General features: G+C 43.0%; 1 protein-coding gene across 7 annotated transcripts in view; it reads left to right on the top strand.

The window, feature by feature from the left end:
* Positions 1-67: 67 nt before the first annotated feature.
* The window catches only part of KIAA0753 (KIAA0753 ortholog), a 48,849-nt gene continuing 34,084 nt past the window's right edge, over positions 68-14,832 (top strand). For 2 of the 7 annotated variants that reach the window (XM_075904894.1, XM_075904899.1), the window contains exons 1-8: positions 68-196; positions 1,981-2,129; positions 2,844-3,441; positions 5,371-5,477; positions 5,747-5,809; positions 8,641-8,856; positions 10,050-10,236; positions 11,789-12,015. In XM_075904894.1, coding sequence (XP_075761009.1) covers positions 2,040-2,129; positions 2,844-3,441; positions 5,371-5,477; positions 5,747-5,809; positions 8,641-8,856; positions 10,050-10,236; positions 11,789-12,015 — 1,488 coding nt within the window. In that variant the 5' untranslated portion in view covers positions 68-196; positions 1,981-2,039. Of the gene's footprint in view, positions 240-448; positions 596-1,056; positions 1,502-1,980; positions 2,130-2,843; positions 3,442-5,370; positions 5,478-5,746; positions 5,810-8,640; positions 8,857-10,049; positions 10,237-11,788; positions 12,016-14,832 lie in introns of those variants that run through there. The other 5 variants (XM_075904897.1, XM_075904895.1, XM_075904898.1 and 2 more) reach the window with 5 other exon arrangements.

Genomic DNA, 14,832 nt, shown 5'->3' with positions numbered 1-14,832 from the left:
CGCTACCGATAGCAGCTGCCCGCGGCTCCACTTCCGGCCGTGCCTCCCCGGCCCGCTAAACCCTGCCCTAACGGGCGGGGCCCGACGGCGGCCTGGATAGGACACGCGCCGCTCGCCCCACCCGCCTCCGCCGGATTGGCCGCCTCGGGCACCCGTAGCCGTAGCTTGCCCAGCAGCCCTCGCGACGGTTGTCATGGTGAGTCTCTGAGCCTCGGCGCTTTGTCAGCCCTCGGTCGGCGGTGGGTGCCCCCTTCCCCCGTGGGGTCTTGTGCGCCCGCGTCGGAGCGGGGCGGTGGGGAGCAAGGGGGGGAACCTCAGCTCCCTCATTCCTTCCCTGGGGCCTCTCCCGCCGGGCTCCCACGGCGCTAGGGCCCCGGGTCCCCACGCCCAGAGCTCCCGCCGCCCCAGCGCCCTGCTGGGCCGCCCCTGTCGGGATAAGCACCGTAGTCTCGCCACAGGCTGCGGGCCCCACTCGGTCCCACGGGGGCGGCCACGGTAGCTCCCGGGGCTCTTCAGCGGCGGCAGGGAGGCTTGCTCGGCAAAGGCGGGTTGGGAGGCTCTCCCAAGGGAGCGGAAGGACGCCGCGTTCTTGGGCGTGAGTGGACGGGGGCAGAGAACAAAGGAGAAACTCCCGCAGGAAACAGGGACTAGGAAGGGCTGGAATGTAGGCGCTGGGGAGGCCTTCAATGGCCTTTCCCGGCGCCTTCCAGGATTCTGTGAAATGAAGCAGGGAGGCTGTGGAATAGAGAAGGAGCCCGATTGAAATGGATTCGGAAGCCTCTGTTTAGTTATGGAAGGGTAGCAGCGGTAGAGTAGCGTTAACAGTTAGGCTGTGTCCAGACTCAGGGGTTTTATCGAAAAAAGTAGCCTTTTTTCGAAAAAACATCACCTGCGTCTAGACTGCAGCCGCGTTCTTTAGAAATTAAATCGAAAGAACGCGGCTTTTCTTTCGATGGCGGTAAACCTAATTTCACGAGGAAGAACGCCTTTTTTCGAAAGTGCTCTTTCGAAAAAAGGCGTTCTTGAATGCAAACGGGTTTTTCGAAAGAGAGCATCAAGGCTGCCTGGGTGCTCTCTTTGGAAAAAGCGGCTTGCTTTTTCGAAAGTTCCGCTTGCAATCTAGACGCTCTTTTTCGAAAGAGGCTTTTTCGAAAGTATCATTCGAAAAAGCCTCTTTCGAAAGAGGCTTGCAGTCTAGACATAGCCTTACAGACAAGGGAAAAACGTCGATGTATCCTTATATTATGTGAAAACTTTACATCTAAAGATGTAGAGTAGCTGAGTAATCCTGGCAAGAGCTGCAGAGAAACCAACACTTGTTCCAACGGTAAACTGCATGGTTGGGACATAGAGCGAAGAGAGAACTTTCTGGGAAGCAGGATTAGGCAGTGTGTAATTTAGGCTGGAGAGAAAGAAGCAGAGTCATTATATTTGATCTTGATATTGTTTGAATTTAGGGGTCTCTCGGGAGCCCTCTGCTCCATCCTAGAAGTAATTGCTGGTGAGTTTATATATCAGGGCTTTATGATTTGTTATTTTATTTCCCTTTACACTGAAGAATATAAGGTATCCAGGTGTGTACTCTCCATTGGCCTACTAGATTCTGACAACAATATATTCCACACTTTATGCACTGTCTCTTTGGTGTCTTAACATTTTGGGCCAAGTTTTCATTAACTTTTTTCCCATAGATCAGTTTCCTTGTCCTAGTAATAACATCTGCAAAAGTTCTGCCTTAACCTTATACATTCCTTATGGCTGCTAATGTGAGCATTCCCTGGGGCCTTCACAGAATGTAAGGTGTACCTAGTACATCAGAAAATGTGAACATATCCCCCACTTTGCTTCCAGCCCATGCCACTACAAAAAAGCATGTTCTCAAAATTATTTCCACGAGTTAGTGTTTTGCCTGTTAAACTATTACATTTGTTGGACTTTGTCTTATTTTTAAACACAATCCCCAACTTGTTATAATTTTAGCAGAGGCCGGTTTACAGATAACAGTGGATGTTCAACATCCTTATATTCTTTTTAATGTGATGGGACCAAGCAGACCAGCCACAATCTATGATCCATTTGCATCCAGAACCCAAGCAGAAAAGAATGAAGTGAGGCATCTTCAGACACAGGTATTATTTGATTTCTGCTCGTGATGAGTTCTCAGTGTTGCTATTCTGTTTTGTTAAGCTTATCATTTAATCTGCTTCCTGACACTGGTTCTGTGCACAGTTGTAGTGTCAAGTTTGCCTGCCTACTTTCATGTGTCACCAACATCCATTGGCATATTTACCCTTCCTTTATAAAGTGCTTTGAGCTCTAAAGATAAAAATGTGTAAATGTAATATCTGTCTTTATCCTTTCCTTCTCACCTGTGACTATTTTGCTTTTATGTTTTAAATATTTATTATGACATTGTGCAGTGCTAAAACTCTTTGAGCTACATGTTGAAAATGGGAATTAGGCATTTAAATGCTTTTGAAAACCCCACTAAGCATCTGCTCCACCTAACAACCTTTAAAAATCTGGCCCAGTGAAGTGGAAGGATGCTGTAAGACTAAAATGACTATTACCTGCATAGTGATATGCAGGGCTCGCCAAGTGGTGGCAAGCCTCGCTCGCCAGCCACGCGGAAGCGCACGCTGTGCATACTGCGCTGCGCGGCCCCACCGGCTTAAAATCTACTCGCCACGGGCGAGTGGATTGAATCATTTGTCGAGCCCTGGTGATATAATAAATTGTAATGTGAAGGGAGTTACATTTGTCATTATTATTTTATGTTCAAGGTGCCTCATCTGTGCAATAAGCTATATAATATGGACTTTTTGTTTTAATCTGTGAAACAGCTCCAGTTTAATAGAAATGTTCCTGTAGCTCCAGAGAACTTGGCTGTCAGATTCTCCAGCCCTTGTCCTATTATAATAGAAAAACTGAAGCCACCTGATGGCCAGAGAGATCTAGGTGGTGGTGATGATGCCAATTTAAGAAGTTCTGTCACATTTTCCGTCATATCTGAAGACAAACTGAAACTGGCCATCCAACTAGCCAAAAGGGATGTAAAAAGAAGACACTTAGAAGAGCAGGTGAAAGAAGCAGAGAATAAATCAGTGTTCCTCCAGACATCTGAGCAATGTAAGAATGAAGCATCTGAAAATCCTGAAGAAAGGAGTGTATCAAAATCTAGGACATACTTGAAATATCATCAGCAACATGGTCAACCTTCCAAAATGGAGACTACTAACTCTGGTGCAAAAATGTATCTCTACACAGCAACTCAGGGCAAGTTAAAGCCACCTGTTTCAGATTCTCCACCTACCCATGACCCAGGACCAGGGCCCAAGCCAAGCCTGAAAAAAAGTGAAGATAAAAGTACACAGGAAGTCAGACGACTACAAAAAGAACTGAGACATTGCATCCAGAAAATTGAAGAACTGACTAAAAAAGGTGAATGACACAACAATTATTTTTATGTAGCGTTACTATCAGGGGCAGATGAGAGTGCCGCGGGGCCCCCGCCTTTGACATGGTGCATGTGCTGTGGCACCCCGGCACATGCGTAGGGCTTCTGCAAGCGCGGGGCCCGGGGCAGCCGCCCCGCTCGCCCTGCCCCAAATCCGCTACTGGTTACTATACAGGCAGTCCCCGAGTTACGCGGATCCGACTTATGTAGGATCTGCAGATACGAACGGGGATTTTCTCACCTCCGGGGCGAGAAAAGCTGCTCCCCGTCTCCCTGGTCTGCTGCGGGAGCCAGCAGACCAGGGAGACGGGGAGCAAAGCGGCGCAGGACCCGGGGCCGGACCTGTGGCGCTTCCAGATCAGGTCCGGCCCCGGGTCCTGCGCTGCTTTGCTCAGCGTCTCTCTGGTCTGCAGACCAGGGAGACGCTGAACAAAGCCGCGCAGGACCCGGGCCGGACTGCGGCGCTTCCAGCTGATCTGGAAGCGCAGCGGGTCTGGCCCGGGTCCTCCGCCGCTTTGCTCCGCGTCTCTCTGGTCTGCTGGGGGGATGCAGCCAGTGCCCCCCTCAGCAGACCAGGGAGATGTGGAGCAAAGCCTGGGGCCTGTGGTAGAGCAGGTGAGGCGCTGCCGGTTGGTCCCACAGCACCGCTCCTCGGCGCTACTGGACCAACCCGGCAGCACCCCAGCTACTCTGCCCCAGGAGTCCTGATTCAGCCGCTGCTGATCAGTTTCAGCAGTGGCTGAATCAGGACGCCTGGGGCAGAGCAGCTCGGGTGCTGCTGGGTTGGTCCAGTAGCGCCGAGGAGCGGCCGCGCTACTGGACCAACCCAGCAGCACCCGAGCTGCTCTGCCCCAGGCGTCCCCAAGTTAGCTGCTGCTGAAACTGACCAGCGGCTGACTACAGGAAGCCCGAGGCAGAGTTGCTCTGCCCCAGGCTTCCTGGAATCAGCTGCTGATCAGTTTCAGCAGCAGCTGACTTGGGGACGCCTGGGGTTCTTAAGTTGAATCTGTATGTAAGTCAGAACTGGTGTCCAGATTCAGCAGCTGAATCTGGATGCCAGTTCCCACTTACATACAGATTCAACTTAGGGACTGTAGGTTTGTTCTTATCTTGTACGTAACCCGGGGACTGCCTGTAGTTTGTTTCTCTGTTCTTCTCTCCATTTTTAGTCTTGGACTAGAAGCTGTGCTTGTGTGTGTACACATTTTCAAAGATTTTTTTTTTTCTTTTTCTTAAGACAAATGGATTTGTCATTCAGGGTATTAGGAAGGTAGTATGTAGTATAGCTTCAAATCCAAGCCGTATTGATAGTAAAAAAAAAAAAGAAAAAAACCCTTGCCATTTAATTGCGTGTGTGAAATGCACTGGTGATGTTTTTAGCCTTGTTCCCTTTAAATAGATTTTCAGATTACAAAAATCAGCATCACAGTTAGAACCTTTATTAGCAGTTACTGGAACGAGACCAATGGTTGTTGGAACTCTTGCTTGTTGGAAGGGATTCACTTATATCAGGGTTGAGGAACTTGGGCAGTGGAGTGATTAATTATTTTTTTTAGGTTTGGTGCTATATTGACACTTTTATAATCTTTAGCAATATGTTTAAAGACTTTCCTTACAGTACTGCCATAACTGTGATTTGATTTGGGAGATCATAATAATGCTGACAAGATTTACTTGATCAATATTGGATAAGAATATGTAAAAACATCCTAAGATTATACAGAATATGTAGATAAAATCATAGTTCAAGATAATGCCTTGACAAAGTCAGGATACATTGTGAATTTATTCTACATGAATGAAGCTTCCTTGGTAGGTAAAGTTCACACATTTACTTTAAATCAGCATTTTCTCAGATTAATTGGGTTGCCAAGACCTAAATCTCTGTGTTTTGCAAAAATAACACTTTTCAGAGAGATGCGAAGAAATCTTGGATCCTGATGAAGAGCGACGAGTCTGCATTAGGAGGCAGGAGCAAGCTGCACGGTCTGCTCGGATGCTGTATGTCCTCCAGCAACAGGTATTAACAGATAATGTTTTAAAAGGAAGAATATAAAATATTGTGTATTCTGTATGCAAAGAACTGGACTGACACAAAAGCCTTTGAAATTCAGGGAAGTTCTAATTTGGATCTGAATTTCATGGCTGGGCCATACCATTGTAATGGGATTAACCAAAATGCCATTGGAAAATTGAGATCTGGACCTAGACTTTACAGAACAGGCCTATCTTTAATGTATACACACATATAGCTGGTTCTGACTGTGATTTTGTTTTCTGAATAAACAGGTAAAAGAAATCCAGGAAGACTTGCAGAAGCTGAGTCCTCTTAAAATCAAACACACTAAGAAGGTAAGATGTATTGAACTTGGATCATATCTTTCTGAAAACAAATGTTTGGAATCTTGAAAGATCTTTTGGTTAATGCAGTTTCTAGGTAACAGTTACAAAGCCTCCTTAATTATAACGGTATTGGAGAGGTATTTTCAGACTTCATATGTCACAACGTCCATTTTGGATTTAACTCAGCTGCTTTAGTTTAGGCTAGCATAATATTTGGCATATTGACAGTATAACATCGATTAATAAAAAAGCTACAGGCAGCTGTTTTAATTAATGCAAGTCAGCCTGTGTTTTTGGAAAATATGTTCTGTCAGACTAACTTGATTATTTTCAATGAGATTTCAAGCTTGGGTGATTAAGGTAATAGTGTTGACATAATATAATAATATACTTAGACTTCTATAAGGCATTTTGACTTGTTGCCACATGACATTTTGATTAAAATAATACAATGATATGGTATGCTATGTTTGTCCCAGGATATTAAAAAGACAGGGCGAGTGAGGTAGTATCTTTTTTGGAACTCTGTGTAAGCTCAAAAGCTTTCCACTCTCACTAACAGAAGTTGAGTCAATAAAAGATATTACATCAGCCACCTTTTATCTCTAATAAAATTAACTTGGCAGACATTAAATGGGTTAATTGGCTGACAGATCTAAAAATGTAACTAAAACAGGAAACATTCTTGAATAGATCTGTCTCGAGTAGGGTCCTGCAGGGATCAGTTCTTGGCCTTATGCTATTTAATATTTTCATCGATGATTTAGAAAATCATCACTGCTAAAGTTTGCAGATGAGACAAAAAATTTGGAAACTAGTTAATAAGAATGAGGATGGGCCACTGATTCAGAGTAATCTGGATTGCTCAGTAAACTGAGCAAACACACTATATGCATTAATGCAGCTAAATGTAAATGTATAATTTATGAGCAAAGAATATAGGCCCAGACTTACAGGCTGGGAGACTTTATCCTGGGAAGCAGTGACTCTGGAAAATATTTTGTTGTCACGGTGAATAATCAGTAGAACCATGCACTCCCAGTGTGATATTATGGACAAAAGAGCTAATGAGATCCCAGGGTACATAAACAGAGGAGCCTGGGGCTGGAGTACAGAGGTGTTTTTACCTTTTCATTTGGCACTGGTGGGACTGCTCTGGAATACTGTGCCTGGTTTTGGTGTCCACAGTTCAAGAAGGATGTTGATAAATTGGAGAGAGTTCAGAAAAGAGCCACAAGAATTTTTTTTTAAAAGATTAGAAAACATCCCCTTTTATAGTGATAGAATCAAGGAGCACAATTTATTTAGTTAAACAAAGAGAAGATTAAGGACTGACTGGATTACGCTGTATCAGTATATACTTGAGGAACAAATTAGATAATGGGCTTCTCAATCTAGCAGAGAAATTCAATTGTCTAAAAGCTGAAGCTAGACAAATTCAGACTGGAAATAAGACATACATTTGTAACGGTGAGAGTTACTAATCATTGGCACAGTGTAGTGTGGTGTGGTGGTCGAATCTCACTGACAATTTTTAAATCAAAATTGGCTGTTTTTCTAAATGATTTGTTTTAGGAATTATATGGGGGAAGTTCTCTGGTATTTGTTATACAGGTGCTCAGACTTTATGATCACAGTGGTTCCTTATGGCATTCGTTCCCAACCTCTGGTCTGTGGACCAGTGCCGGGCCACAAACTGCTTGGTGCTGGGCTGTAGCGGCTCTGGGGGCTGGGACTGGGGTACACCGCCCAGTGCCTCCCCTCCCACTGTAGCTGTTGTGTCTTGCCCCAACCAGTGCCTGGCAGGGGTGGGATCTTCTCCTGGATATGGAAGAGTGATTTGCTGCACAGAGCCCTGCATGACATCCTTAGAGCAGCTGTGACCCAGGTAGCAGTGCTCAGCTGGTGGCTGGGAGGCAGTGTGGGGCTAGGTGTGTGTGTGTGGGGGGGGGGGGGGGCTTTGGGGGTAGGGCTAGTACTGGAGAGCTCTAAGGGGTGGGGAGGCTCTAAGAGGCAGGAGGTGGCACTGAAGTGTCCAGTGTGGGGAGCTGGCACTGGAGGGGCCTGGGGACAGGGCTAGTAGTTGGGGGCTCTGGAGATGGGGCTAATATTGGAGACTGGGGGCTAGCACTGGAGAAGTTGGGGGGGTTGAGTGCAATGGGGCTCTAGAAACAGGAGGCTGGCACTGGGGGCTCTGGTGGTGGGCAGCTCTAAGGGGCAGAGGGTTTGCACTGAGGCATTTGGGATGCAGGGTTGGCACGTGGGGTTGAGTGCAGCGGACTCTTGGGTCAGTGGCTGGTGCTAGGGCATAGTAGGGGTGGGGGGGATCTAGGGATTAAGGTTGGCACTAGGGAGTCAGGGGCTGGGGTGTACCACAGTCCCAGCCCCCAGAGCCACCACGAACAGCCAGCTTCAGCTGTGGCAGCCTCCTGCCACGTGGTGACTGCTGGAGCTGAAGCCAGGTGTTTGCAGCAGCTCTGGGGGCCAGGGCTTTTGACAGACTGGTAACATTTTATTTGTATATTTGCATGTTCATTGTTTGCATAAAAATGTTACCAGTCCACCAAAGGTTTGTGAATGGGTTTGCTGGTCTGCGGTATAAAAAAGGATGGGAACCGCTGCCTTATGGCCTTAGAATCTTCAGTATTATCCTTTTCTGTACTGCTTAAGCAGCTCCCAAATTTCATCACAAGGGGAAATATGTCTCTATCACAATTAACAGAGAACAAAATATAGTTACTTAAATGACCAGTGAAATTCTTCTTATGATTCTCTGAATAACATCATCACTTGAAAAGTGCTGGATATTTAGGCACTTGTGTCTTTCCTTTGTGCCACAGTCTCGAGCGATGTCCAGAGTAGCAGCTGCCCACAGAGGAGCCATTCGTGCCTTGCAGGTGTTTGCAACTCAATTTACTGATCATTCAGAGTATCAGATTCCTGCTCATTATAAGGAGTTAGGCAATCTCATTCGACAACTGTCTCTCTGTTCTGCAAAATTAGAAATGGATTCTTCTGTTCCTGACATCATCACAGACATTCTGCTACAAATTGAGGTGTGGAAAGTACTTACTTTTTCTTCAAGCTGATGTAGAAGAGACTGGGTGAAACATTTAAGTTCTGGATGCAAACTGTCACACACGGGTGATAAAATATTACTAGTAAAAATATGCCTTAAGTGCAACAGTTATTGGGGTGTGTGGCTGTATGGTTGTCAGATGTTGCTGTAATGGTTGTAGTATAAGAACTTAGCTAGGAGGTAAAGATATAGGTGCATATTTTACTTCATCACGATGATCCGTAATCACTTTGATTGGAAATGCTTCTTCCATATATATGATTATCAAGAGGAAGCTCACTGGGTTGTGTGCATGATGGGAAAAGAGCATCTCTAATTTTTTTTAAATACTTATTTTTTAAAACACTTATTTATTTCTGTTGATACAATACAGAAGCTTTCAGAATTAGCATTACTGTTCTAACCTTTAACCCAAAGTGATTTTTTTAAATTGATCAAGATTCTGTAGGCCATATAAAAAAGTGGATTTGTTGTTACCTATTTTAGCTGTTGAACAACTGACACTGCAGCCATGAGAGATTTTTAGAAAATATCTTAATCGCCTGAAAGTATTCTCCTGATTACAATGGGTGTAATTTTAGTGTTCGTGAAAACTGCTGGCTTGACCTCCCAGGAGCTTTGTTCTCTCTTCTTGAGCAATAAGATGGACACAGCATGTCAGCAGAAGTACAAGCTTCCCCTGTGCACTGTTCCCACAAATGGCCCTAGAAGGTTTATCTGTAGTATTGAGAGTAATTCAGTCTCCATCGCCCATTCATTACTTGCCAACAAAGGTTATTAATGCCAATTATGTGGTTGCATTTTTGGAATATAAACTGCTATACATGTGGACTAACCATCGAATATTGAGTAGTTGTCCTAAGATGTATCTGGGCACATTTTATAAACCTTTTTAGGACTTGTCTGCTTTTTAAAACCTGATAAAATAATTTTTGATGTGCAAATGAAATGTAATAAATATTTGAATAATAAACTAAATGTTGTTTGAAAACTCACTTTAGTCATTATAAATAACTATGTAAATTATACTGGCATTTACATGTATGATTGTTAAGTTACTTATATGACAAAGCTTTTTGAATGATAATTTAAAAACAATTAGTATCATCTCATCATTCTACAAACCGAGCTTAATGAGGAATTAACTTAATGAAAAAAAAATTGTGGCAGGATTTGGAATCTCTTCTGGAGAAGAAACGATCACCCAAAAATGTGAAGAAATGTCTCTCGGCGTCTCAGGGTAAATCTCCAGTGAGCAAGATTGCTTCTCCCAAAAAGGAGAAGAAACCACCCATCTCAAAGGAGCGACTTGGACAAGAGCAGCAGAAACCATCAGTAGGTAGAAAACTCCTGACTGGTATGTGTTCTGAATACTTAATTAAAATTATTTAATTGGTTAATGTATAAACAGCATAGTCATCAGCAATGAAGTGTCATAATATTTTTTTTTTATGTCTGAGGTGCAGAATAGCCCATTCATGGTACAAAAGTGATGTTTTAGCTCACTGTATTGTTGCCAGAACCCTGCAGCTTTGGCACACAATTCTTTCAATGCTTCATGTGAAATGACAACTTGTTGCCTTACGAGGGTTCTCCAGCTTCATGTACCAATTTATAATCTCATTATTTAACTTTCTTTTAAAAATATTTTTGCCATACTATTTGTAACTCGTTGGAGCACAGTTGGATTTTCTTCTAAAGAGACCCACACATATCTATATTTCAGTATATACCTGAGGTGATAATTCCTTACTAGTTGATTGGAATGATGTATATAAAATAAATTTAATTATCTGCATAGCTATTTATGAATGCATTCTAGTAAAATATAAGATTAATCACTTTTGGGGAATCTGCACCATAGATGCAGCAATGTCTGTACACAGCTGGGTTAAATGAAAGATGTCGTCAAAGCATTAGCTCAGAATTTCTTTGGTTTTATGTGGGGATGTTAAAATTCTTGTATTCTGGTAAATGTAGCCGCTGAAAGTTTCAGAGGTTACATGTTTACATGCAGTCTGGGGAGGTGGCTCCCAGGGAGCTGACTTGCTCCTCTATGCTGCTGCCATGGAGGCTAAGGGGGGACCTACGTGGAGCCATTTTATGCTATCACGTTCCTAGTTTTGTGTAGATTTTTGTGCTTTTGAGAGAGAGAGGCAAAAATCCCAAGAATCTATCTCTTAAGTCTAGGCGATTTTCCAATTGCACTGTAACTTTACCCTTTTCCTTCCTCCTAGTTTCAAGGCACAGACAAGCATTGGCTTATGGGTAGAGCAGAGGACTGGAAATCAGGAGTTCTGGGTTTTATTTCTGTTTTTGTCACTGGTTTGTGGGCTAATCATTTAATCTCTCTATAAACAAGCTTAATTACATTTTCTTTCTATTTTTGAGATTTAGTTGAAGCGATTTGATACGTTCTGAAAGCACCCAAAGTATAACATTAGTATAATTATATCTAGCGTCTTCCTCAAAGGGTTTTTCTTAGAGCAGCATATGCTAATTTCCTTTCCTTACTTATTAAGAGAATAATTTGTGCAATGATTCTGTCTCTCATCAACCTAATGCGAAAGCGTGTCCCTAGTTATCTCCTTAGTTGTATGTCTTCTGCTGCTAGTAGTGTTTGTTGTTGTCTCTTTCTAGTCCTCAAGTGGCCTTGAGTGCCATGAATCTTTCAAAGCATATAAACTGCTTCCTGAAGCAGAGCAGGGACCCACCTTGTGCATTATTTGGCAAAGGAAACAGTTGGACATTTACCAATATCATGGTAGTTTATTTTTAATGCAGTGGGACTTAGGTGTCTCTGTCATGAACCAGCACCCCATTGTGCTAGTCTTTGTACAAATACTCAACAGATAGATTGGAAGCCCTTTGGAGTAGGGACTAAGGTTTATTTTTAATTACTTATGTAGATGAGGATGAACATGTTGCAGATATTCCATTGGCACAGAAGCTAAGCAGCCATGCTGATTGGTCAGGTCAAGAATTCCAACAAAAGCATGACCCACACACTTCAGACAGAGATGCAGCTTTAAAAACAAGTCACGATACATCGATGAGAGCTAGACCTGCGAAAAAAGCCCTTGTGCTTGAAAATGGACCCTTGAAGAAAAAAGGTGTATTGTTACCAGCCAAACAGGTACAAAAGTAACATTTAAAATAAGATATCCTCTCTCCTCTTATGGGAGCTTTAACTTAATGGAAGGCACTGTTAAAGGGATGCCATCACCATGAAACTGAATAACATATACTAAGTTAAAAGCAGTTTCAGACATTTGCCTCTGAGTGTCCCTGCCAGATTCTGTCACTTTATAATCACATTTTCCTGTTTTTAAATTTTTTTCTTGTCCTCTGTTGCATTGTGAAAGACGGATGGGTGTAGGAACAGCTGACTACCAGAAATGTGAAACTGACTACAGTTGAAGCGCTGTTATCCAGTATGTTGGGGAAAGGGGGAATGTTAGTTAATCGAATATTCTGGTAAAATGAGAGTTATTCTTTACCAAAGGAATATTAATTTTCAGAGAATTAGAATTCAATAAAGTGGATAAAGTATAAAATAGTACATGGGTAGTTACCAGTCAAGTAGTAGTACTGCACTGCAGAGGGGTTGGTTTCTTGAAGCACTTAGGTGTATGCTGGTAAAGTTTACTGTACAGTAGGGTATATTAGGATATGTCCTATTACTGTAACAGCACATGGCCTACATCCAGATCACTAAAACTATACTGAGCATAACTTAATCTTTCCTTGATTCAGAAGGCACTTCAGGATCTTGTAGTGCCTGAGGGTTATCATTATCAACATCAGTTATCATTGTAGGTCGTGCAGGAGATCGGGCTGAATCTGTAATGATGCTATGAAACACCCTGGAAGTTGCTTTTTTGAATAAATCCCTGATTTCAGCTTGCTGATTTCTCTTTTGCCTCTTTTACATAAAAGTAGAGTGCAAAATTTGCAATTGCATAATGGGCTGGGCAGAATACTAGTCCCGGTTACAAGATTAAAGGTTTGTACTGGGCATTATCAGAAGTGCCGGTTGATTGAACTTTCTGGTTGAGTGCCAGATAACAGCTTTACTGGACACACAAAGTATTAGCAAATGCTTTTAGTAAATGTATTGGGAGGAAATGAATTCTGTTTCATGTATAAAAATTGTAGTCAGTGTTGGAAATAGTAATGCGTAACACATTTTCAGACAGTATTATGGTTGCCTTTTTTTTTTTTTTTTTTTTTTTTTTTTTTCAAACAGAAGTGTCCCATTAGCATCCTTAGGGCTTGTCTCCACTACACCAGAGATCCACACTACAGGGATCAACCTACCACTATTGATTTATCGAGTCTGCTTAGATGCGATAAATCGATTTCTGAGCACTCCCCGTCGACTTGGTGCTCCATTAGGACTAAAAGAGTAGCAGGGGTCGAAGGGAGCTCAGTCCCCGCTGACCTTACCGCACGCAAGATGCTGCAGTAAGTACGTCAACTTCAGCTATGCTATTTGCATAGCTGAAGTCAAGGGGCAGAGGTTAATCTAGTCAAGGCCTCAAACAGTTCATAAGGAGTGATGGAAAAAAGCAAAGGGCTTTGACATTGCTCTTGAGATAGGTACATTCAATTAAAAGTAATTAAAGCCAACTACTTTCAGCTGCACTAGTTTAAATTTTCCATTCATTTCAGGAGGAATGGAGAACACTCAGCATGTTTCAGAATGTTGGAGTCAACAGGAGGCTTTCTGCTGACTTATGTGCCCATTGGATCACATCCTAAATGCTCTCTCCTCACTCCAAATGCTGGAAATAAAGTCCTTAATAATCTACTGGACCCGAATGGCCATTCCTGAATCTGAGTGTTCTGCATTCCTTGCTTCTTGGATATTTCCACTGTTTTGGTTTCTTAAAAAAAAAAAAAAAAAAAAATAGTCACTAAAGAGCATCATTACCATCAGCTGGAAATGAATTGAATAACTGAAAATTTAATAAACTTAAAAAACAACAAATGGTCTGGTAGCACTTTATAGACTAACAAAACGTGTAGATGGTATCATGAGCTTTCGTGGGCACAGCCCACTTCTTCAGATGACTTGGTCTATAAAGTGCTACCAGACTATTTGTTGTTTTTTAAATTTATCCTGTACAGACTAACTTCGCTACCCCCTGAAGCTTCTGACAATAACAACCATTTTCCACAAAATTAGCGTGAAAATAATTGTATGGCATTTGTTTCCCATTTGACATCTCTACTGCTGTTTTTTCATCTTGGACTTAAAGTTGAAATATTTCCTCCTATGACATTAATGATGTCTCATTTAACACGTGCCTGCTTAACACATTTTCGTGATAGCACGATTTTTTTTTTTTTTTTTTTTTTAAGGGAACGTTTTTTGAATTACATGACCATCCCCGGAATAACACAATTTCCCCAGCCAGCCCGTTGCCAGTGGCTGTGCAGGGCTTCCCCTGCCTCTCTGCAAAGCAGCAGAGGGTTCGCCGCTTGCCGCACTGTTCCCCAGTGACACCCCTACCCCCCTCACCGGTCGCAGTGCGGATCCCGGCAGACCCGTCACAAGGGCATACTCCCAACCCAATCCCCCTCTCCTCTCCTCTCCTCCCCTTTCCTTCCCCAGAGCCAAACACCTCCCCTCCCTGCTTTAACCCCGTCCCCTTTCTCCCCCAACCTTATGCCCAACAGACACCACCGCTTGAAATGCAACCCCCAGCTTTTCCATTATTTTCAATGGGGAAAATTGACCACGCATAACACGTTTTCACTTTACACGGTAACTTTCTGAAACATATCTATAGTGTTAAATGAGGAATTACTGTATTTATTAAAATAATTCATTGCAATTATACAACCACTTGTGTTTTAGTAAATGCCATTTCCAACCAGCAGATGGCCTCCTTGGTGCAAGAAAATGCAAAAAGAATGAATGAGTGTTACTGACATGTCCATCTTA

This window comes from Pelodiscus sinensis, chromosome 21, assembly GCF_049634645.1.
Source record: "Pelodiscus sinensis isolate JC-2024 chromosome 21, ASM4963464v1, whole genome shotgun sequence".
NCBI classification, from domain to species: domain Eukaryota; kingdom Metazoa; phylum Chordata; order Testudines; family Trionychidae; genus Pelodiscus; species Pelodiscus sinensis.
Note: the sequence above shows the minus strand (reverse complement) of the source record. Positions and strands in the feature narration are given on the sequence as shown.